This window comes from Cyprinodon tularosa, unplaced genomic scaffold (genome assembly GCF_016077235.1).
Source record: "Cyprinodon tularosa strain WSP-4 unplaced genomic scaffold, ASM1607723v1 ctg199, whole genome shotgun sequence".
Classification (NCBI taxonomy): Eukaryota; Metazoa; Chordata; class Actinopteri; order Cyprinodontiformes; family Cyprinodontidae; genus Cyprinodon; species Cyprinodon tularosa.
In genome coordinates, this window is record NW_024038729.1 from 2,280,646 (window position 1) to 2,305,428 (window position 24,783).

Sequence of the window (24,783 nt, forward strand, 5' to 3'; positions counted from 1 at the left end):
CGATACAAAACGATTATTATTTACACCCCTAATAATTAACCGCAGTGTTCTTGTTGTCAAGAAATGATGAATACATGAAAAAATAGTAAGTAATATATGAAAAATTAAAATGAATATTCCACTTGAGAGTATTACTGCTGCCACAATCTGTATTAGAGGGAAATAAATGGTAGGGGTGGCCAATGATTGGGTAAGGGTGGCTATGGCCACTCCTGGCCCCCCATCTAGCTCCGCCCCTGAGTCAAACCTGGTGGTGGTAATGTGATGCTTTGCTCCTTCAAGAAATGGACGACTGGCCACAATTCTCTATAAGGAAATCTTAAATTATAGTTTGTTTCCTTAAAGTAGCACAATTTAAGTTTTAACATGAGTTTTAGCTCACTTGTAGAAAAAAGAAATAATATTGTAGGTCAATATATGGCACTTGCCATATATCAATGCTCGTCTATGTAACCTTTGTTTAATCTGATTTAAATACTGTAGTGTGGGCTGCGCATATCTATGCATGTTTGAACACTATCTGGTAGCAAAGTTAAAATGATAAAAGGGTCTAAATTTCCTCCAAAGTGAAACTAACAACTTATTCACTAGAAAAAGGATCTAGAAATACACTATATTGCCAAAAGTATTTGCTCACCCATCCAAATTATTGGAATCAGGTGTTCCAATCACTTCCATGGCCACAGGTGTATAAATTCAAGCACCTAGGCATGCAGACTGTTTTTACAAACATTTGTGAAAGAATGGGTCGCTCTCAGGAGCTCAGTGAATTCCAGCGTGGAACTGTGATAGGATGCCACCTGTGCAACAAATCCAGTCGTGAAATTTCCTCGCTCCTAAATATTCCACAGTCAACTGTCAGCTGTATTATAAGAAAATGGAAGTGTTTGGGAACGACAGCAACTCAGCCACGAAGAGGTAGGCCACGTAAACTGACGGAGCGGGGTCAGCGGATGCTGACGCGCATAGTGCGAAGAGGTCGCCAACTTTCTGCAGAGTCAATCACTACAGACCTCCAAACTTCATGTGGCCTTCAGATTAGCTCAAGAACAGTGCGCAGAGAGCTTCATGGAATGGGTTTCCATGGTCGAGCAGCTGCATCCAAGCCATACATCACCAAGTGCAATGCAAAGCGTCGGATGCGGTGGTGTAAAGCACGCCGCCACTGGACTCTAGAGCAGTGGAGACGCGTTCTCTGGAGTGACGAATCGCGCTTCTCCATCTGGCAATCTGATGTACGGGTCTGGGTTTGGCGGTTGCCAGGAGAACGGTACTTGTCTGACTGCATTGTGCCAAGTGTAAAGTTTGGTGGAGGGGGGATTATGGTGTGAGGTTGTTTTTCAGGAGCTGGGCTTGGCCCCTTAGTTCCAGTGAAAGGAACTCTGAATGCTTCAGCATACCAAGACATTTTGGACAATTCCATGCTCCCAACTTTGTGGGAACAGTTTGGAGCTGGCCCCTTCCTCTTCCAACATGACTGTGCACCAGTGCACAAAGCAAGGTCCATAAAGACATGGATGACAGAGTCTGGTGTGGATGAACTTGACTGGCCTGCACAGAGTCCTGACCTCAACCCGATAGAACACCTTTGGGATGAGTTAGAGCGGAGACTGAGAGCCAGGCCTTCTCGTCCAACATCAGTGTGCGACCTCACAAATGCGCTTCTGGAAGAATGGTCAAAAATTCCCATAAACACACTCCTAAACCTTGTGGACAGCCTTCCCAGAAGAGTTGAAGCTGTTCTAGCTGCAAAGGGTGGACCGACGTCATATTGAACCCTATGGATTAGGAACGGGATGTCACTTAAGCTCATATGTGAGTCAAGGCAGGTGAGCAAATACTTTTGGCAATATAGTGTATGTAAAAATGTCTTAAATGAAGTGTATTTACCCTTAATTTAAGTGGGTAAATGAGATAGTTTGCCAATGGAATGAGTATTTTTACCCTTAAAATCAGATCATTAGATAATATGCACTTGAAATAAGACAATACAAATATCTTTTCTTATTTTAAGTGTAAATTGTCTTGTTCCATGGGCAAAATTTATCTTTTACCTCCTCAATCCAAGAACAAACGCACTTACTTTAAGAAAAATGGACTCATATAGATTTAGATTTTTTTCCAGTGTTGGTAGTTATTGCAAATGTTTGCACTGCAAAAAACATCTAGAAATAAGTAAAAAATGTCTTAAATTAAGTGTATTTACCCTTAATTTGAGCAGGCAAACAAGATGATTTGCCAATGGAATGAGTATTTTTACTCCTAAAATAAGATAATTAGATAATATACACTTGAAATAAGACAAAGCAATTGTTTTTTCTTATTTTAAGCGTAAATTGTCTTGTTCCATTGGCAAAGTGTCTCACTTACCACCTGAATTCAAGAAAAAATGCACTTAATTTGAGTAAAAATGACTTATTTAGAGTTCCATTTTTTGCAGTGTGATTACAGGTTGGGCTGTGAAAGGTGAGATTCATATCTATTTTCTTTTTAACATTTTTCAGCTTGGTTTTGATTTTTTTTTTCACTAAATAAATAAACCCTTAATCTAAAATAATATTTGTTTTATTTTTGTCTTCACTGTTAATTTCCTGATGTTAAAATCAGTCTGTTGATCTCAGGCTTGAAAGTGTAGCAAAAGAAGCAGAGAGAAAAAAAAAGTTTAAGGTTGAGTAAAGTACGTTTTGTCCTTTAACGACAGGAACCTTCCTCCTGTGCTGCAGAGCTCCGGACAAAAAACCCGAATAATTCATTTCAGATTAAACAGGCTTCAGTTAGCTGAGAGGTCTAATCCAGCTGCTGGGAAATTAAAGGAAAAGACAGAAAAAGTATAATTTGTTTCAAAGATTTCTCATAAGAAAGAAAATGAAGGCTTCAAGTGATGACTGCTGGTGAAGGTTTTCCTGGTGGTCTAATTACTCTTTTATTCGACCATGTAGGAACCAAATGAGTTTCCTTTCTGTGCTGATTTATATTTCAGACAGAGGTAGATGTACTTTGACCTTTTCAGCACTATATTTTAAAGGATTTTTGAGAGCTTTGTGTTTAATATCCGATCGCGGCACCAGACAATTATGGGAGCAGTGACTTTCCTCTGTATTAAAAGAGCTGACTTTGAGTTTCATAAAATATATCACATAAAACCCCCAGTATGTTTTGCCACCTTGGTTTGATTTTAGCCCCTGAATTGTACTCCAGAGGTATTCTCTTTAGTTTTTCTTCTTTGCTCTCATTGATTGCTTAATTTTTCTTAATGAACTAATGCATCGATTCCCCCCCATTTCCACTAGAGCAATAAATGCTATAAAATGAAATGAAAATTTGAAATGTTAAAGAAAAAAATAGTATGAAAAAGGGGGTGTATTCTCTTTGTGTAAAATTATATAGCCAAAAAGAAGTTGTTCCATTTAATCTGATTCTCAATTTATGTTTTCATCAGAGGAATCTCAGCTGTAACATCTGTAAAACGTATTTCTACAGTGCCTCGCATTTTTACATTTTCTCATGATGCACCTAGAGATTTCAGTTGGCTTTCCTGGGGTTTAAAGCAATTAACCAAAAGAAGGTGTTTCATTTTCTCTTTGCTCTAATACCTTCTCAATAAGAGTTTTCAAACTCCTTAAGAAATAGTATCCTGCAATTATTAGATGTCTCCCTGCTCTAATCAAATAAATCAAATAGCTGAAGTAAATTCTCAGTGTGCGGGCCAGGTTCTCCAAATTATTTAATTTCAATGTGCTGAAAGAGTTACATGTCTAAAAGTTGAAGGTCACCAGCCATTGACGACTTTGACAAATGAAATCCAGTCTAGATAGTTGCCTCGGGATGTCATCAAATTTCTACAATTAATCTATCATTAAGATGAAGCAACAGGGCACTCAAATTAGGGAGATGGTTGGAAAGGTTTGGTCATATAAAAAAGGGTTGTAAGCTTTAAGCATCAAACAGGGCTCCATTTAATCCATAATCCGTCAACATCAGAGCATAGTCATGTGTTAGAATAACCTAGTCAAAGTCCAGATATCAATCTAATCAAAAATCAGTGCAGGTTGACATGTTCCTTTTCTATCTCTGCTTCTGTCTCCTTGAACCCCAGTCGGTCTCAGCAGATGGCCGCGCACACTGAGCCTGGTTCAACTGGAGGTTTCTTCCTGTTAAAAGGGAGTTTTTCCTCTCCACTGTTGCTACAAGCATGCTTAGTGTGAGGAATTACCTTTGAGTCAATCAGTCGATGCAATCAACTGGTTTTCCTTTGATAGAAAACTTTGAATCAATTTGACTGTATGATCTGGTGAACTGTGACGTGCCTTGAGATGACATGTGTTGTTAATTGGTGCTATATAAATGAATTTAATTGAATTAAGGTTTAAACAGAAAACTAAAATGTATTTCTAACCACGTTTACAGGATTAAATGGGGATGCTGTCTGTTTAAAACTAATAGTCAAACGTTGTGGTGGTGGTGTGATGCTTTGCTCCTTCAGGGCATGGACGACTGGCCGCAAATGATGGAAGTATTTCTCTATAAGGAAATCTTAAATTATATATCCTTAAATTATATATTCCATAGAATAGCATCATTTAAGTTTTAACACGAGAAAAGACATTATATTTTAGGTCAATATACAGCACTTGGCATATATCAATGCTCACCTGGTCATGGAATAATGTTGTAAGCTTTAAGCATCACACAGAGCTCAATTTAATCCATAATCTGAACATGGAATAAATATGACAGATATAAACATACTAAGATATGACCGTTCACCTAGACTGGGAGCAGGGCTCAGAGAGTTTTAATCAAAGAAGTAGCCAGTGCAGAACATGTTGGTGGCAGCATCATGCTGTGGGAATGTTTCTCTACAGAAAGAACTTTGATGCTGGTCAGTGCTGATGGCAGTGCAATGAAAGTCAACATCAGAGCATAGTCGTGTGTTAGAATGACCCAGTCAAAATAAGTGCAAAGACTTGATAACTATGGAGGATAAAAAGTGCCAAAATTAAATAAATAAATACAGCATTAAATAAATAATAAAATGTGTCAATAATTAATTAAATGTGGAATTACATAAATAAATGTGTCATTCATTAATTAAAACCATGTCACTAATATAAAGTGCCACAATTAAATAAATAAATACAGCGATAAACAATTAATTAAATGTGTAATTCATTAAATAAATAAGGAATTAAATATATAAATGTGTCATTAATTTAATAAAATACGTCTTCATTTTATTAAAAAAACATAATTATTTCAGCGTGCATTTAATTATTTCATGGTCCTCTGTCGCAGTGCATCGAAACCATTAAAAGAATCTGTCAAACTCACCCATCAAAGTTAGGGGGTGGTTCTCTAACACCTGATTGGTCACCCTGCACATTAAGGCGAAGCAAATCGATTACAGAGACTGTGATCCACAGGTTGTGGACATACTCTGATACCGTAGGTGGCGACTCGATTCGCATTAACCCCGCCCCCTAACTTTGATGGGTGAGTTTGACAGATTCTTTTAATGGTTTCGATGCACTGCGACACAGGACCATGAAATAATTAAATGCAAACTGAAATAAATATATATATATTTTTTAATAAAATGAAGACGTATTTTATTAAATTAATGACACATTTATATATTTAATTCCTTATTTATTTAATGAATTACACATTTAATTATTTGTTTATCGCTGTATTTATTTATTTAATTGTGGCACTTTATATTAGTGACGTGGTTTTAATTAATGAATTACACATTTATTTATTTAATTCCACATTTAATTAATTATTGACACATTTAATTATTTAAAATGAAGACGTATTTTATTAAATTAATGACACATTTATATATTTAATTCCTTATTTATTTAATGAATTACACATTTAATTAATTGTTTATCGCTGTATTTATTTATTTAATTGTGGCACTTTATATTAGTGATGTGGTTTTAATTAATAAATGACAAATTTATTTATTTAATTCCACATTTAATTATTATTGACACAGTTAATTATTTATTTAATGTTGTATTTATTTATTTAATTTTGGCACTTTTTATCCTCCATAGATAACTGATGTTAAGAAAAAAACCTTTTTATAGAAGGTTGGGAAAAGGTAAATCCTCCAAAGCTGAGAGAAAACAAAAAAAGATTCGAAGCTTTAAATGAAGGGAAAGTGTTTTTAACAAATACACACACAGGATCACATGCATACCACATTTTATTCTAATTTCCCTTGTGTTGGTAATTGCATAAAGTATATGAAAACTTTCTGTTGGAGCTTGACAAAACAGTCCCCTGCACATTTGTCAAAGAAGGCATTCAAAAAGATTTACTATGTGAGTTATGGGACTATGTGAGGTGCTGTGCTGAAAACGACAGTCTGTTAAATCTGAGCTTTAAAGGAATAGTACACCCAAAACATGATTAGCCTTCATTTTCTACTCACCCCCATGCTGAACAACACTCTGGAGTACTTTTTTGATATCTCAAATGCATCTGGAGATCTGGGAGGCTTCTTGCTGTCTGCTGACATTCAAATAATGGAGGTCTATGGCGCCCGAGGCAGAAAGGTCCATAAAAGTCCACAAAAAACGTTTCAATATTCCTCCATACTGCTCGTCCAATGTATTCCAAGTGTCCTGAGTGGGTAGCATCCAGAATTTACTCGAAACGAAGTCATTTAGAATGTTTTTAGAGCATAAACAGTAGTGTATAGGATTTCCTGAAAGTGCGCACCTGCGCGTTCACGACGCTACGGAAGCCGGCAGACCAAACCAGATGAAAGTGCGCATTCAGCGTCTGCTCTGCCAATAATGCAAGCGTAGAAGAAGAAATGTGCTGTTTACCTGTGCAAAGAAAGAAACAACGAAAGAAAAATGTCTGAGGACTTCAGTGTTGAGGAAGAGCATGAGTTCTTTGCCGAGCTGAATGCGCACTTTCATCTGGTTTGGTCTGCCGCGGTTTCCGTAGCGTCGTGAACGCGCGTTCAGGAAATCCTATACACTACTGTTTATGCTCTAAAAACATTCTAAATGACTTCGTTTCGAGTAAATTCTGGATGCTACCCACTCAGGACACTTGGAATACATTGGACGAGCAGTATGGAGGAATATTGACACGTTTTTTGTGGACTTTTATGGACCTTTCTGCCTCGGGCGCTGGGCACCTCCATTATTTGAATGTCAGCAGACAGCAAGAAGCCTCCCAGATCTCCAGATGCATTTGAGATATCAAAAAAGTACTCCAGAGTGTTGTTCAGCATGGGGGTGAGTAGAAAATGAAGGCTAATCATGTTTTGGGTGTACTATTCCTTTAACACTTAGACTGATCTCTGATGAAAGGATTGTTTTGATTACATTCAAGTGAACTTATGTGACCTCAGGTCAGACGGATCCAAGACGCAGGTTCAAGCGGACCTGATCGTCGGTTGCGATGGAGCGTTCTCTGCCGTTCGTAAGCAGTTCATGCGCCGGAGCCGCTTCAACTACAGCCAGACGTACATCCCTCATGGGTACATGGAGCTCACCATACCTCCAAAAGACGGAGAGGTCAGTTGATTCTTTGCACCTTGGTGACATTCAGATGGTGTATTTACCAAACACAGTGCTTTTAGAACGACTGAACATAGAAAATTTTGAGTTTTCAGGATCATCTTTCTTAATATCTTTTGCTGTCAATATCTTTTTATCATCATCCTCAGTTTGCTATGAAACCAAATTTCCTGCACATCTGGCCAAGAAACACTTTCATGATGATTGCACTTCCTAACCTGGTGAGTCTGAAGGATATTTCCATATGAATTGATTTCATTTAAACATTGTTTAAATGTTAAACGGGAAAAACTCAACCAGCATATCTTCCTATTTGGTCCCAAACAATTCCAGGGGTACTGAAAGGAGTGTTTTTACGTTTTTACAATAAATACTGCAATTAAAATCAGTCCAAATGATGATTTAATGACTTCATATTAAATCCACTAAACTTAGGTTGAGATTTCTTATCCACCAATGTTAGGATTATGGTTAACTCCTCAGGAGATGAGATATACTCGAGGTGTTGAATTAGTTTTGGGTATAAAGTCCACAGACCTTAGGTTTGGTTTACCTGCAAAAATTCTGGTGTGGAATTTTTGGGGTGTTTGACAGAACTTTAATGTAAAACAAAAAAAAGTAAACATATAAAAGTGTTTAAACATCGCTTCAAAAAGCAATCAGGGATCATTTAAAAAGCTTCAAATTAGACTATGCATTAAAACTTAAAATTACATTTAGTTTTTAAGCAAAAGAGTTTAAAGAAGAAAAAAAAATGTATTTACAGACTTACAGGTTTGCATCTTAAAAATTGCGACGCACCTGCTCTAGACTAACTCAACATTTCATCCTGTGACCTAAAAATAACAGACTGGCAGCCCCTAAAAATATGCAGAATTGCCTCATTATATATTTATTCATAAATATAAAGTAAAGCAATTATATTACCTTTTTACGGTGGCCCCGAAGTGCAAACTGCAACTACAAATCTAAAAGCGCAACTACATTAAGGAAATTGCAACTACATAAAGCAAAGCGCAACTACATTAAGGAAAACAAAACTACATAAAGCAAAGCGCAACTACATTAAGAAAAATAAAACTACACAAAGCAAAGCGCAACTACATTAAGGAAATCGCAACTACATAAAGCAAAGCGCAACTACATTAAGAAAAACAAAACTACATAAAGCAAAGCGCAACTACATTAAGGAAAACAAAACTACATAAAGCAAAGCGCAACTACATTAAGAAAAACAAAACTACATAAAGCAAAGCGCAACTACATTAAGAAAAACAAAACTACATAAAGCAAAACGCAACTACATTAAGGAAAACAAAACTACATAAAGCAAAGCGCAACTACATTAAGAAAAACACAATTACATTAACCTACCGGAAAAGGTAGGTACCAGTGGGAAACAAGAGACATCGCTGATTGGACGACGGGGCCGTTTGACCCTTGAACCGGAAGTTGCGTCGTCTGAACAGTCCAGCTTCTTTTAAGTGTGTCTTCAGTGTACGCAAACTAACTGAAATTTCGTGATTAGTCTTGAGCATATCCAGTATCACCTCGTACGTATGTCCTGATTCAAAATATTCCTGGATAACGGCAGCTATGTTTGGGGGGCCGACAATATCCATGTTTTCAAAAGCCGCAGCAGGCAGAATGACTTCCGGTTCAAGGGTCAAACGGCGCCGTCGTCCAATCAGCGATGTCTCATGTTTCCCACTGGTACCTACCTTTTCCGGTAGGTTAATGTAATTGTGTTTTCCTTAATGTAGTTGCGCTTTGCTTTACATAGTTTTGTTTTTCTTAATGTAGTTGCGCTTTTAGATTTGTAGTTGCAGTTTGCACTTCAGGGCCACCGTACATTTTAAATTTATTTATTTAAAAAAAAAAGCCTTTTAATTATTCAATTGATCATCATAAATGTATATTTGGTTATATAATTGGACTTTTAATAATTTTATGTTACATTTTAAAGTTACAATTAAATTGCATCGTATCCATTTGCATAACTCTACCTGGTTGCCATTGTTTTAGGGGTTGCTGACAACGGTTAGCTCTGTTGGAGGATTTTGAGGAGCACCGATGTGGAGCACCTCCTGTCAAACGTAATGACATTTGACAGGAGGTGCGTCATGATGTATTTTAAGGCAAATATCACAGCATCCTTTGTTTGTTTTCCAATTTAGGACAAGACTTTTACCTGCACCCTCTTCATGCCCTTTGAAGATTTTGAGAAGATCACCACAGGAGATGAAGTCATCGAGTTTTTCCAAAAATACTTCCCTGATTCAATCCCTTTAATCGGAGTGTGGGTGACCTTCTCCCTCCCCTCTGTTCCTCCTATCTTCCCCTAAGCTTTTGCCACATCATTCAGCCTATTAGGTCGTCTTCATAAACATCTCCAACACCCGTCGCCCAGTAGAATGCAGACACACCTGCAGCGGGCTGTGAAATTGCAAACCTTACTCTCCTATAGATTTCTGCCACTAGGTTTTAATTTAAGCTGCAAAGAGTGATGGATAGATGGGCGGATGCAGGAGGTGGCCTTAATCAAGCTGGAGAAATTTATTTACCTACCTCATCCTGGAGGCTGATTTTATTCAGAACGGTCAGGCATGAATAGCTAAATGTGTTCTTTCTTCCCCTTCATTCTTTTTTTTTTATTTAATTTACAAACCAAAGTAGACAGATTGTGCTGTTTTACAAAACCCAGCTGTGACAGATGCTTCCGTGGCGAACAGTACGCAGCCTCATTTTTTAGGCAGAAAACGTCAGATTGGATCAGTTGCTCTAAGTAAGTTTGTAATTGTTTTGTTTCCATTTGTCCTTTGCAGTGACGCACTCAAGAGGGATTATTTCCGCCTGCCTGCGCAGGCCATGGTGTCCGTTAAGTGCTCCCCATATCACATTGGTGATAAATGTGTCCTCATGGGGGACGCAGCCCACGCTGTGGTGCCTTTCTACGGCCAGGGGATGAACGCTGTGAGTAACTCTAGATGGTGGAGAATATAGGGCAACAAAGAATCAGATGTGGAGCCATTCTTTCATTTTTGCTTTGCAGGGCTTTGAGGACTGCATTGTCTTTGATGAAATAATGAATCAGTTCAATGAAGATCTCAGTAAGTGTTTTTTTTTAAATAAAAACTAATAATACGTAGTAAGCCATCAGGAGATAAGAGTCTTTCTGGTATATTTTATCTGTTTGTGCACAGGTGCAGTACTGCCTGAGTACACTAGGGTGCGAGTCCCAGACGACCATGCAATTGCAGACCTGGCCATGTACAACTATATCGAAGTAAAGCAGTTTAATTTGATCTTTACATGCACCGATTTCATATTCTAATCAAGCTACTTGGGTTTTTGATCCATACATGATATATGATTCTGCAGATATAGTGTTGTAGATATTTGAAAAGAAATAAATACATTTTCCCTTTGAGCTTCTGCAGATTAATGTCAGCAAAACTGCATTACTAATGCCACGTCAGTAAGAGTTGATAGCATCCGTATTGATGAGTTAAACATTTAAAAGTTTATCCTTAACTTGGCCAATTAAAGTAAAGCAGAGTTAAATATGTGTTGAAAGAATGTCAGCTCCTCTTTTTTCATATCTATTTATCTGTATGTCTGTCTATCTATCTTGAGAGGAACAGCTGTCTGATGGAGATCTGATAGGAAGGGATTGAGACTTTCTGAGCTAAAGCAGCCACTCTTTGGACACTACCAGCGCTGTTTCCAAAAGCTTTACCTGAAAAAGTTTTTTTCTTTTTCCCCACAGCAAAAAAAAAAGGGTTCTTAAAGGCATACTATGCAACACTTTTCAGTTAATTAATGTGTTCCATAACGTTTTGGATGATTAAATGAGTCATTTCAGGTCGAACAAAGGTTTTCTCGGCCGCCCTGGTGGTCTGTAGGGGAAATACCGTACTAGCAATTGCAGGAGCCCTCGGCCCGCACCCACAGGCTCAGAAGTCTCGTGCATCGCGAGAGTCGGTCTTGCTTTACGGCGAGAACTGCTACACGCCCCCAGTGAAAGGCATGCTCGTTGCTAGCACAGTGGCGATATTTGTGCAGTTATCATGGCGGAACCAGCGAGAAAAACATTTAGACACATGCATAACAAATAATGTATGAAAACATGCAAAATTTTCCAACTCAAAAATTGGAACAAAATAGTCACTTACCGCAATAGACATGGTGATTCGTTGCGTTCGCCTGTCTGCTAAGCTCAAAACAACCTGGCTTGACGGAGAAACCAGGAGAACAGCTGAGCATATTTACGACAGTGCACTTTTACTTTCGTCCTCTGGGGGGAGCTTCGCTGGAAAATCAACACCGGGTTGCATAGTATACCTTTAATTAAAGGGTAATGAAATTTGAGTGATCTTGATCAAGGCGTCACAAAAGTCAATGCAGAAATCTCTCACTTTCAGGCCCAATCAATTGTAGAGTAGCAAAGAGCCCATCTCTGCAACCCATCGGAAGCATTATTCTAATAGATTATGTTTAGTTTCCTTAACTTTCTCCAGGGTCAAATAAAGCTGATGACGAATTACATTTTTAATTCAGTTTATTTATATAGCTCGAATTCCAAACACATCATCTCATGACACTGTCCAGAGACAATTCAACCAGATCATACTGTCAGGTTGGTGAAGTTTTCTAAATTATTTCAGGAAAACCAGATAATTGCAACAAGTCTCTGACTGTGTCTTTGACTCTACAGCAATCCCCCACAACTACCATGCATACAGCAACTGTGGAAAGGAAAAACTCCCCATTAATGGGAAGAAAACGTCAGAAGAACCAGGCTCAGTATAACTTGCCCTCTGCGGAGACTGACTGGGGATTCAAGGAGAGAAAAGCAGACATAAAAAAGGAACATATTTATGGGACAGTGCACTGACCCATAAATACTCTTATGTTAGCAGTGGTAACAGTTTGCATGGTTCTCCGTCTAGAAAGAAGTAAACAAAATAGGAGTTGGTCCTCATGGGAAAGGGATGAAAGAGCACAAACAGTTAGTCACAGTGAAACCCGAATACATAGCTATGTCAAAAGAGACACAGGACTTACCACTGAAAACAAGCCCAACTCTATCTTCTAGAATTTAAGGTATTAATGGCAGCAGCCCAGCTGATATTCTCTCCTATCGTCACAACCAAACAGGAACAGATCAGATAAAGCTACTATAATGAGATCATACAGTTAGGGGCTGAACTAACAAATACTGTAGAATGGAAGAATAGACGTAGCATGAAATAGAATAATGAAAGTGATTATTATGTCCTCCAGCAATGTAAGCCTATAGCAGCATAGGTATAGAGATAGCTCAGTCTAAGCTTTATAAAATATGAACATTTTAAGTCTTATCTTATAAGTAGACAGGATGTCTGCCTCACAGACTAAAACTGGTATTTGGTTCCGAAAGAGAGGGGCCTGATGATTAAAAGATCTGCCTCCCATTTTACTACAGATGGAAATTGCAATAAGTCTGCAAAATAACAGATAAGCTGTCTTGACATAAGTCCGATTTCTGTCCATCCTCAGATTTATATACAGCTAATTAAGAAACAATCAGCTATAAACATTTAGTCTTAGAAACAAATTTATGTGAGCTCCTGCATGCCCTTTTTTTTGTTATATAGAGCTTTGAGAAAAAAAAACTCTTTTCTTTTTCTATTTTGAGTCACTTGTTTGCTCAGAATAAATGGGAATGTATTCCCCGGGCATTTGCACACCCACAGCCACCTGCTCTCAAAAAAAACAACCTCCAAGCCTCATCAAAAGCTGATGCTGATGAGGTCTGATGTCATCTATAAGTTATCATCTGTGTCTGGTGACCTTCTTACACTGCTTTACTCCATTTCTCATGCCACCACTTACCATATGTCCTTCAGTTGTAGATGTGGCTACGGCTTACAAAATTAAATAATTTGCATACTGATGACGGGTCTGCATGCATCAAAATAACATCCGAATCAGAGCATTGCTTCAAGTGCCTAACGTGGTTCTTCATTGCTGCTGAGAGAGTCGTGGAAAAAAGATTAAGATGTCAGTAATACCTTTAAACCAGTCGTAATGAAAACCATGGTAAAGAGATTTCTGTTTAAAGATTTTCACGCTTACTGCTCCTCTCAGCTCCTCGGGCAGATTGATTTGGCGACTTGCAACATGAATGCTAAAAGCTTCTCACTTAAGGATTTCCATCCTGCATACTGGGGCTGCTAACTGAGGTAGGCCAAAGGAGCTTAGGGGTTAGTAAATCATATGCTGAAAGCAGGAGAGACACACAGTTTGGCCCTCTGCAAAAAAACACAATTTGCTGTTAAATCAAAAGGAAGGATTCTAAAAGGCATCCAAAACTGAGAAGTGGAGTATATGTGTTATAACAGTTCCAATTACAAATAAATACATAGGGGTCTCAGTCAGAGGGAAAAAGCACAGAAAGGAAGAAATAACCTCAGGCAAAAACAGACTCACGATTCAGTGATGGTTTCTAATAAAATCCCATTACTGGTCCCCATCTAAGCTAAAAATCCGAGGACTCTTGACTTAAGAAATGAAATTTGGCATCGCTGACATGACTCACAAACACATCTGCTGTTTTGCTTTCCAGATGCGAGCGCATGTCAACTCCAAATGGTTCATTTTCAGGAAACATGTGGATAATCTTCTTCACTTCCTCATGCCAAAGACCATTATTCCACTTTACACCATGGTAAGTATGTCCTCAGTGGCTGATCATCACTGCTGCCAATTCTAAAGCATCCTCCAAAATGACATTAGATCTTTTACTGCAGAAGCTTAATTAATCTCACTCAACAAACTTGAAATAATTAATCAAATCTGAGTAAATGTACTTAAAAAAAAACAATGTTAAGGCAGCACTTTTGTTTCTCCTACCCTGTTGGACAGATCTTCCACATCTCAGATAATTATCCAGAGTCCTTGATCTTTTATTGGGATTTCTTCAGATAATTCCTTGTTTTTTTTATTGGGTTTTATTTGGAAATGGGACTAGAAATGGGCCCACAGCATCATGGATTCTCTTCCATACTTACGAGATCCACCTGGATTGTTTGTTGCTGAAAAACTCAATCCTAGACTCATCTGAAGAAAGTAAACTGTTCCTGTAACAGAAAAATTTAAGTTTAGGAAATTTATATCTCTGCATCTGTGATGATAGGACAGATAAAAAAAGGTTTTCTGTCATTATTATTTTATATTTTTCTGGCATGTCTCTCAAACAACTCCTAAGTTAGTAGGTAGTGTTTATTTACCCTTACTATTCCTCCTTATTTAACATTGTGGTAAGATAAACCTGGTCATCCCAAAGATGTTTTAAAGTGCTATAAATAGTTCTCACATGATGTCACGCCTGCTGCAGCTGCAGCACATTATTATGACTGTTTAAAGAGCTGGGTTGCGGCATTTCAATTTTACCTTTCTATGCAAGAGAATCACAATGGTTAAGTATTGTAGCGGTCAAGGGTATTAAAAAAGTGGATGGACCTTTAAGACCATCTTTATCCGTGTAAACAGTGAAGAGTGGAATAGAAATGCTTGAATATTACTTCTAAATGCAAGCATTTCTGTTCCGTACTTGTAAAGACTTTAAAGTAATCATAAATTTACATTTATTTAAATTTTGAGACAATAAACGAAGGTCGCATATGCATTTAAACCCCTTATAAGCAAATATCAGCTCCTTTAACAGAAAAAACATTGTTGAATAAACTTCCATTTTGCATTTCTCCACTTCTTTTGGATCTATGCCAACAACAACCATCTTTATTTAGTATCTTTTTAAGGACAAATCATCTAACTTGTCTCTGTAATGCATTCCAGTATTTGACAAAGCCACAGCTAATGAAAACTAATAATAAGATATAGGGTTGTCAAAAGTATCGATACTCAAAAAGTATCGATACTGAAACGTTGTATCCGGATACAATACTCATTTTCAAAAGTATCGAGTACCAGTCGCACCTAAGCAGTCATTCATCTAAAGTGCAGAATAGAGGACAATGCACTTTCAGAACACTGTGTGATTGAATAATTCTCTGCACTTTTCAGTTTCAGACTTTTTTTGTAAGAGGTGCAGCTGCTGAGAATTATTTTTGTTTCTTAACCGGTTTGGCTAGTGTCATTGTCATGTGTGCAAAGCACAGCCAAGTAAGGAAAACTTAATTTTAATTTTGGAAGTTTTTTATCAAGCTTGCTAAATACTGTGCACAGAAAAAAACCTCAAAATGTTGTTCTTATTGTTTATTGTAAATATTTATTTATTGTGTTTTAATTATTAATCAAAATATTTCTGTTGAAATTTTATCCTTGTGGTATCGAAAATGGTATCGAGTATCGAATATTTTCCTTAGTATCGGTATCGAGTTGAAAAGTTTAGTATCGTGACAACCCTAATAAGATAAATAACAACTACAAACCTATGTATTCCTGCATTCATATGTTGTACCATCTACTGATATCCTATCAACATGGGACAGTTTTGGAGTCACTTACCTTAAGCCAAGTTTTGTAGGAGCTAAAAAAAGATGCTAATCCAGGGGCGTTGCTAAGCACAAAGCTTTACTGGGGCACTGGCCCCCTAGTGCATATGCCCCTCCTTCCATACATAAATACAGACAAGCACACTGCCCAACCCTGATACATTCCTACCAAAATTACCAGTTGAGATATTAATAAGTGTAAGAGCATATTTGTTTTAACAAACATGAACATTTTCAACATTGCAGCTATAAAAAATAAGACATCAACAACTTTGACAAATAAAAAGTTTCCTTATACACATTCTGAAGTAATCATTAATTCCTAGGTTTCAGAGTTTTAGTTCGGGGGAAAGTTTAACTCATCCTGAGCTAAGTTTTTATTTTATTTTATGAGCATTAAAGTGTACCTCCTATTTATCATTTTTGCAAAGCGGTCAATCACTTGACTGTGACTCAGCTTAGAAAGTTCTTCCTTTTCAACTGATAAAATAGCAAGATGATGGAGCCTGTCTTGTCCCATTGTGCACCTCGGCCAAGTGTGGATCCTTCTTAACACACTGAATGACCTTTCACAACTCCAGCTGTTGATTGTGATTGTGAGGGAGATCTGGATGACCTGCGTTAGTGTTGGGAACATGATGTTATCAAGCATGTTGAAAACACACTGCATATCCTTGATGACAAGGCTTTCTTTTTTAACCAGGAAAAGCTCAAACCATTTTGAATGAAATGAACGTTTTTTTACTCCAAATTTGTCCTGGGGATAGTGGGACAACTTCACTTGTTTAGGACCATCAGGCTTTCCCCCTAAGTCACTAATGTCCCCTTCTTGTTTGTGGAAGCTGGTTGTTGCTCCCTCATCACCTTCATGGTCCTGTCTCTCTCCTTTCTCTTGCCTGTCAGTCTCGCCTCCTCCTCCCTTTCCTACTCCAGCACCTTCATTCTCATTCTCTACAGCAAACATTAAAAAACGTAAATTTATAATTATGTAAATATCTATCATATTGCTTATAACGTTCCTAATGTAACTGCTGAGCTTAAATCACTAATTCATAACGGGACCTTACCTCCCTCTCTCTCATCTTGTTTTACTGCTTCCCTGTCTCTGCTTCGTGTGAGGAATTTCCTGATATCCATCTACAAAACAATGCAGTAATTTTCAGTTAGGAGCCTATAAATCATGTGGTTTCACTGGGAAAATAATAAAATTGACAGGTAAGAAACGTTACCAGAACTAAAAATGCGTCGTGGCCGCACAGTGTCCCATCCAACTCAGTTGAGAGCAGCGCGTTAGTTTACCTGCAGTTCATGCAGTGACATGCGCTGATGTGGGGGCGCTAATACATCCTCAATTTGGAGTTACCGACACACTTGCTGCGCTTTTGAGTAGAAATATACGTCTCCTCCCGTTGGAATTATCTAAATTGATGCATTAAAAAAATGTAATACTGTTGCAAATATTCATGAGATTTATACTGGGGCACAGCTCATTTATACTGGGGCACGTGCCCCAGTAAATGGGGTCTGGCGACGCCGATGTGCTAATCTACTTCAAAAATGAAGTATAAATTATAAAACTGATTTGTTTTTATTATATGTTGCTGTACACAGACGTTTGGTGCTGATATTTCATTCTCTCGACAAAAAAAATCTACTTCCAAATGAATACGAGTGTCATTATGCTACTTTTAAAATGATGTACTTGAACATTTTTTACTTTTCTTCGCCAGTGTCTGATAGTCTGCTGTTCTGCATCTGTCCACCAAAAATTTCTGTTTTCAGGTCACTTTCACCAGGACTAGATACCATGTAGCTGTGGAGCGCTGGCTTTGGCAGAACAAAGTGAGTTTCTTTCTTCTATTATCTTAATTTGCTCTTAATAGTTTTTTCTCCCTGTAAATATCAGAGTTTCTTAATCTATGACTTTCTTAAAGTCGCAGCATTAAATACACAGGAGATAAAAGCAGAATGGGATTTTCACTGATTGCACTATTAAGATTGTGTCCTTGCTGCTGTGTGGAGCAGAAAGTTCTCAGATTTCTCATGCTTGGCTGTAGATAAGCCAGTAATTCCCTGGCTTGTGCTAATGGCTTCTGCGCTCATAGTCAGAGAGACAGCAGGGATTTCACAGCCTCCCTTGTAAATCGTTTAGACCCAAAGGAATGTGTTGGCAAAGGACACATTGAATATGAAGGAGAATAAAAAATGACCTCATGAAGCTGCATGTCCGTGATAGAAGATGGAGATCAATGAGGGCATCGCTGTGAGTCTTTGCTAAGCATCAGAAAGAGGCTAATAAAACATGAAGGACAAACAGTGAGTAATAATAGTGAAAAACAAATTTGTTTCACTTAACAAAAAAGGCATTTCACAGGAATTAATAGTTACCAAGTCAATGCAGATTTAGTTACTGTACCTTGCAAAATGATTCATGTTTTTTACTTTATCGGGTTAAGATCAGGGTTTTATGTTACAGACCAGCACAAAGTAATCCATTTATGTTTTATTTGACAAATAAACAGTTAGACCTACAGAATAAAACAAACCATCTGCCTCCAGATGTCACCCATAATTTTCTTCAACTGAATAAAAACAAAACTGAAGTAATCATCTTTGGACCAATACAGGAGAGATCTAAAGTTAGCACACAGCTTCAGTCGCTTCAGCCAGTAACCACTGATCAGGCCCGAAATCTAGGTGTAGTGCTGGATTCAGACTTGAACCTCCAAAAGCATTTAAGGACAATTACACGGTCGGCTTTCTATCACCTGAAGAACATTTCCAGGATTTAAGGACTAATGTCTCAGCATGATCTGGAAAAACTAATCCATGCGTTTATTTTTAGTCGAATTGATTACTGCAACGGTGTTTTCACCGGTCTGCCTAAAAAGTGGATCAGACAGCTGCAGCTGATCCAGAACGCTGCTGCCCGTGTCCTCACTAAGACTAAGAAAGTAGAGCACATCACCCCAGTTCTAAAGTCCTTACACTGGCTCCCTGTATCTCTGAGAATAGATTTTAAAATACTTCTGTTAGTCTATAAATCTCTGAATGGCTTAGCACCTAAATACATCACAGACTTGCTATCAGTGTATCAACCCTCCAGACCACTCAGGTCTTCTGGCTCCAGCCTGCTCTGCATACCTAGAACCAGAACTAAACATGGAGAAGCAGCATTTAGTTCCTATGCTCCACTTATCTGGAACAAACTTCCAGAAAACTGTAAAAGTGAGAAAAGCCTGAGTTCCTTTACATCAAGACTAAAAAAACATTTGTTTAGGATTGCCTTCGACTGTTCTAGTTAAACAGTTCAACTGAAACATCATTAGTTCAACTTTTTTATTTTCTTTAGTCCAACTGTTTTTAATATTCTTTTTTGTTTCTGCATTTTTTATTGGATTTATTTTTTATTTTTCCCTTCTTGCTTTGATTCTGTTTTATTTTCCTATATTTTAATCATTTAAAGCACTTTGCATTGTCTTTGTACTGAATTGTGCTATACAAATAAATTTGCCTTGCCTTGCCTTGCCTAATAGTATAGTATAGAGTATACCATATTTTAATGTAATTTCAGAATAACTGCATTCTGTACCATCATTAAGATCAAGCGACACAGACATGTCAGGGAGAAATTTAAGATTTTTTAAAGTCGGGTTTGGTGATAAATCATTATCGTAATCTTTGAACATCTTCCTGTGCTCAGTTCCATCCCTCCAAAACACCAGAGATCATTTAGACGTTGGTTGTTTGGCTAAATGTGGGCGGTTTGTCAGACCTTACAAGGGGACAAAACACCTTACCTGTTTAACCAGGCCTTTAACGACCCCCTTTCAGAGACATAGACAGGTATCGGGTATTACAGCCGAACAAAGAACCCAAACGACCGCCATTCCAAAGGGACAGACCCGTTCATCCGGTTCAGGTTGCGTGTTGTCTAAGCCAAAACAAGGCTTTGGTCCACTCTATAAAGCCTGGAACTCAACACTATTTCTAACATTTTGAATTGAAAAAGCTTCCTGGATGGGAAGCAAAACGTCTTCAAACTTTGAAACAAAGTCCAGTGAATTGTTTTTTAACTTTTTGGAATCGGTCCGTCACATTCTTTATTTATTACAAAAATCATTGTTGAAAATTGGGCTGTTTGGGCGTTCTAATTTTGTCCCTCTTTTAGTTCAATAATAGATGTTGAAAAGACATTAAAAACTGGGTTCACTTTTCAACTACCGTAATTTTCGGGCTATAAGCCGCGACTTTTCACCATTTTTCAACCATTTTTCCGACCTTGCGGCTTATATAACAATGCAGCTTATCTATGGACTTCTACAGCTAACGGCCACTAGGGTAATACGGTACCTAAATCTATGGATTTTACAATCCACCATGTTGACGTCACATTTGCTTCAACACACAAGTAGCCGCGTTGGAATGCGGACGTCCTCCGGAAGCAGACTCCGAGAAAGACGGACATTGCGAGCGCAAGACAGTTTGTGTGAAACCCTCATCATGGAAAACAAACTTTGAAATGCATATGATGCAGCTTTTAAGTTAAAGGCAGTCAATTTGGCAGAAAACGAAGGAAATAGAACCGCTGCATGTAACCTTGGAATCAACAAGTCAATGGTGAGACATTGGAAACGCCAGCAGGAAGAATTGTCTCAAATCAATTGTGTTGAAATGTTAATAAATAGGAGCTTACCCAAACAGTTGCCTCTTTCCCGACAATCCTCTCTGTGCACGAACCATATGGCAATTAAAGATAAAAAACTTGCGGCTTATAGTCCGGTGGAGGTTGTATATGTAGAAATCATGCAATTTAGCTTCTGCGGCTTATATTCAGGTGCGGCTTATAGTCCGAAAATTACGGTATATGAAAATTTCCATTAATTAAAGGGATAGTACACCCAAAACATGATTAGTCTTCATTTTCTACTCACCCCCATGCTGAACAACACTCTGGAGTACTTTTTTGATCTCTCAAATGCATCTGGAGATCTGGGAGGCTTCTTGCTGTCTGCTGACATTCAAATAATGGAGGTCTATGGCGCCCGAGGCAGAAAGGTCCATAAGGTCCTCTTGCGGTTTTGCGCCGGGCGGCTTTTCTGCTCTCGGGCTGATTCTGTGCGCGGTGTGTTTCGTTGCGCGCTGTTGGCATCGGTCTTGGTGGGGGTGGGGCTGCGCTTTTGGCCGGGGGGGCGTTTTGGGGGGGGTCCCGCGGCGCTCGTGGCCGGTTCGCGGCGGATGCGCATGGGCCCCGGCCGGGGGCGGGGCCGTCTTAGTGTTTTCCTGGGTGGTGCGGTCGCGGTGGGTGTTGCGGCCGGTCGCCGGGGCTTGGTGCTGGGGGGCGGGGCGTGTTTCGGTGCTCTGTGGGGCTGAGGCGTTTCGGTCGGCGCCGTGGGGGGGGCTGGTGTTCGGCGCCCGGCCCTACTTCGGGGTGGCCGGCTGCCGGCGGGGCCCGCGGACTCGTCCCCGCGGCTCCCCGGGGCGCCGGCATGGCGGTGGCTGGGGGGCTTCCTCGTGGCTGTCTCTCCTCCTGCCTTGGTGGGGTCTGATTTCCGGGGCTGGCCCCGCCTTGGTGCCTTCGCTTCTGGGGTCCCCTTGGGTGCCTGGGGCTTTGGGTCTCCCGGCGCTGGACTCAGTGCTCTGGGGGGTGTGCCTCTCCGGCTCTCCACAACCACTATTGAGCATTTTTTTCTATGGTTAAAACTTTACATGCACAAGTTCACCCTCACAAACAACTACAGGTGCTAGGCTTCAGGTACTTAGAGATTCACTTCCAAACAGAAACCCCACATTCATATCTTCAGGTAACACAGAGTACATGTCAGACTTAATAATATTACTTTAGTGATAGTTTCAAGGTGTTTGCTTTATTGTATATCTCGTACCATGTTTTTTGGTTGTGCTGTTCTTTTTTCTTTTTTTTTTTTTTTTTTTCTCCATCTCATTACAGGTGTTGAAGCAGACTGAAAATGTTTTGTCATTGTCTCCTTCCTATCTCCTCTTTCTTTCATCTTTTGTCCTGTTTTTTTCTTTTTCTTTTTCCTTCTTCTTCTTCTGTTTTTCTGCTCTACTTACATTGCAGTGTCCATATGAACTGTAAAACTCCCTGCATAAGTATAATAAAGCAATTTATATACATGAAACAAGTGGAGCGGTATGGCAATTGCGATACCGCTACACTTGTGAAAGTAAAATCTGTTGGGCTCCTTTTGGCATCAAGACAATTATTCTTATTGCCACCTTGCCAGACAGGACACTGTAAAAAAAAAAAAAAAAAAAAAAAAAAAAGAAAGGTCCATAAAAGTCCACAAAAAACGTGTCAATATTCCTCCATACTGCTCGTCCAATGTATTCCAAGTGTCCTGAGTGGGTAGCGTCTATAATTTACTGGAAACGAAGTCATTTAGAATGTTTTTAGAGCATAAACAGTAGTGTATAGGATTTCCTAAAAGCTCGCGCATGCGAGTTCACGACACTACGGAAACCGCGGCAGACCAAACCAGATGAAAGTGCGCATTCAGCGTCTGCTCTGTCGATAATGCAAGCGTAGAAGAAGAAATGTGCTGTTTACCTGTGCAAAGAAAGAAACAACGAGAGAAAAATGTCTGAGGACTTCAGTGTTGAGGAAGAGCATGAGTTCTTTGCCGAGCTGAATGCGCACTTTCATCTGGTTTAGTCTGCCACGGTTTCCGTAGACTCGTGAACTCGCATGAGCGCTCTTTTAGGAAATCCTATACACTACTGTTTATGCTCTAAAAACATTCTAAATGACTTCGTTTCGAGTAAATTATGGACGCTACCCACTACCCCAATGGTTCTATAGCTAACATATATTATGTTAGCTATAGAACCAAAGAGCTAATTATAGCTCTAGAGCTAAACCAGCAGATAAAAACCTTGATCCCATCTAAATATGGCTGCAGTTGTACATGCACATCTCTAATCTAAAATCTATAAGTAAAACTGTAAAGGTAAAATATGAAACTTATCAAGGGGAACAATCAGCCTAGGTTTCTGCGTATCATTATATGAAAGTTATTTAATATTATGTCTTCATTACAGGGGGCCATAGCAGGGGCCAGGACCAGGTCTACACTGGCCCCTGTTCGCTCCTGTCTAGAACAGCCAATCAACATATCTATTTTTTCCTCATTAAATCTTTCTGATGTCTTTGATTCACAAGGAGAGAAAAAAATATTCATCGATTTGGATAATTATTTACATTAGTATGCTTTGAACGGGTTTGAACTCTCAGTTGATACAAAACAAAAAAACTCTGTCAGAGATGTCAAGGTGAAAAAAACAGACATGTTTTTCTCTGGATATGTTTTTTTGCAAATCTATAAAATAAGTGAGGGCTTGGATACGAGCCAATGAAGGACTAAATCCAAGCCAATTAAGTCCTGTTAATGTCTTTTTCTGTACGCAGGTAATAAACCGTGGCCTGCTGCTTGGAGCTGTGGGGGCTGTTTTCGGAGGTTCCTACCTGCTCATTAAAAACCCTGCAAATATCAACAAGCTTGTTGTCTCTGCTGAGAAAATCTGGAACAAGCTTGTAGCTCTCAAAGCCCCCCAGAGTGTTGGCACCCTCTCTCAGATCTGACAGACAGGTGCAGCGACTGGAGTGTGAGACCATGGGAATGAACTGAGGGGCGTCCAAATTTAATTAGACTTTCATTAAATTGCCTGGTTCCCCACCAACAGTGCCAGGAAATTTTGTTTTCTGTCATATTGACTGACTCACCATGAAGCAGAGATAGCTAATGTATAACATACGGTTTAAGAGTGACTATAGATGTGATTAAGTAGATTTTTCAATTAAAAGATGAACTCGCATTTCATGAACATTTTTATTAAATGCTGTTTCCTTTTGTTCCTAAACATCATGTTTAAAATGCTCTATGACCCATAACATTTGGCATTTGTTTTCCACATTAAAGTCCCTAAAAATTGTTGTGAATTTGTATTATGTTTATTATTAATTGGTCTAGAACACAATAAATCTGAGAAAAAGATAAGCATAAATCAATGCCTAAAAATAATAAAATATAACCAAAGTGCGCATGTTTTACTGATTCTCAAACTTCACACAAAAAGAGATCTTCTCCCACATCAATGCAGTGTTCTATTTTGGCAGCTCTTTCATTCATGTCACATCAAATGTTTCATTTATTTGAATAAAAGCTAAGAAGTTACAGGTTTGCAGCAATATAAGTACAAATCACAAACTTAAAAATATGAATATACATTCCCCAGTTACACTCCTTTCCACCTGATGGTGTTAAAGCACCTGGAATTGAAGAAGAGTAGGAATAAAAAAAAAAAAAAACATAAATATTTTTTCAATGCATGAAGAGTTTGATTAATGCGTTTGTTTTTTATCTGCTTCTCTTTAAAAGTGGCTATCAGAACATTTCAGGTGCATTACTGCCACCACCTGGTACGGAGTCTAACTGTCATGGTTCTACTTTGTGAGCTTCCTTTTGAGTTTCTTTTCGAGTTTTTAGTTATGTAGGTTGTCATGTTTTGTTGGTCATTGGTTTCTTGTCTATTTTGTGTCATATTTAAGCAGTGTTGCATTTTTTTTTAGTTACGCTCTGTTGCCTCCTTGTGCCAGGCTTCTTTTCCATAGCTCCCTTCTAGTTACTTCTATCCACACCTGCTCCATATCAACTGATTAGCCCATTCTTGAATTTGTCCCCCATATATATATCTATCTATATATATATATA

The 24,783-nt window shown here is 38.6% G+C and overlaps 1 protein-coding gene across 3 annotated transcripts in view; it reads left to right on the plus strand.

Annotated features, from left to right (window-relative positions):
* The window catches only part of LOC119782901 (kynurenine 3-monooxygenase), a 48,941-nt gene extending 24,891 nt beyond the window's left edge, over nucleotides 1-24,050 (plus strand). For 2 of the 3 annotated variants that reach the window (XM_038284097.1, XM_038284095.1), the window contains exons 8-16: nucleotides 7,382-7,547; nucleotides 7,700-7,771; nucleotides 9,728-9,849; nucleotides 10,376-10,523; nucleotides 10,603-10,660; nucleotides 10,754-10,836; nucleotides 14,161-14,262; nucleotides 17,834-17,893; nucleotides 23,481-23,654. In XM_038284097.1, the coding sequence (XP_038140025.1) occupies nucleotides 7,382-7,547; nucleotides 7,700-7,771; nucleotides 9,728-9,849; nucleotides 10,376-10,523; nucleotides 10,603-10,660; nucleotides 10,754-10,836; nucleotides 14,161-14,262; nucleotides 17,834-17,893; nucleotides 23,481-23,654 (985 nt within the window). Of the gene's footprint in view, nucleotides 1-7,381; nucleotides 7,548-7,699; nucleotides 7,772-9,727; nucleotides 9,850-10,375; nucleotides 10,524-10,602; nucleotides 10,661-10,753; nucleotides 10,837-14,160; nucleotides 14,263-17,833; nucleotides 17,894-23,480 lie in introns of all 3 variants that reach the window. The other variant, XM_038284098.1, reaches the window with a different exon arrangement.
* The last annotated feature ends 733 nt before the right edge of the window (nucleotides 24,051-24,783 follow it).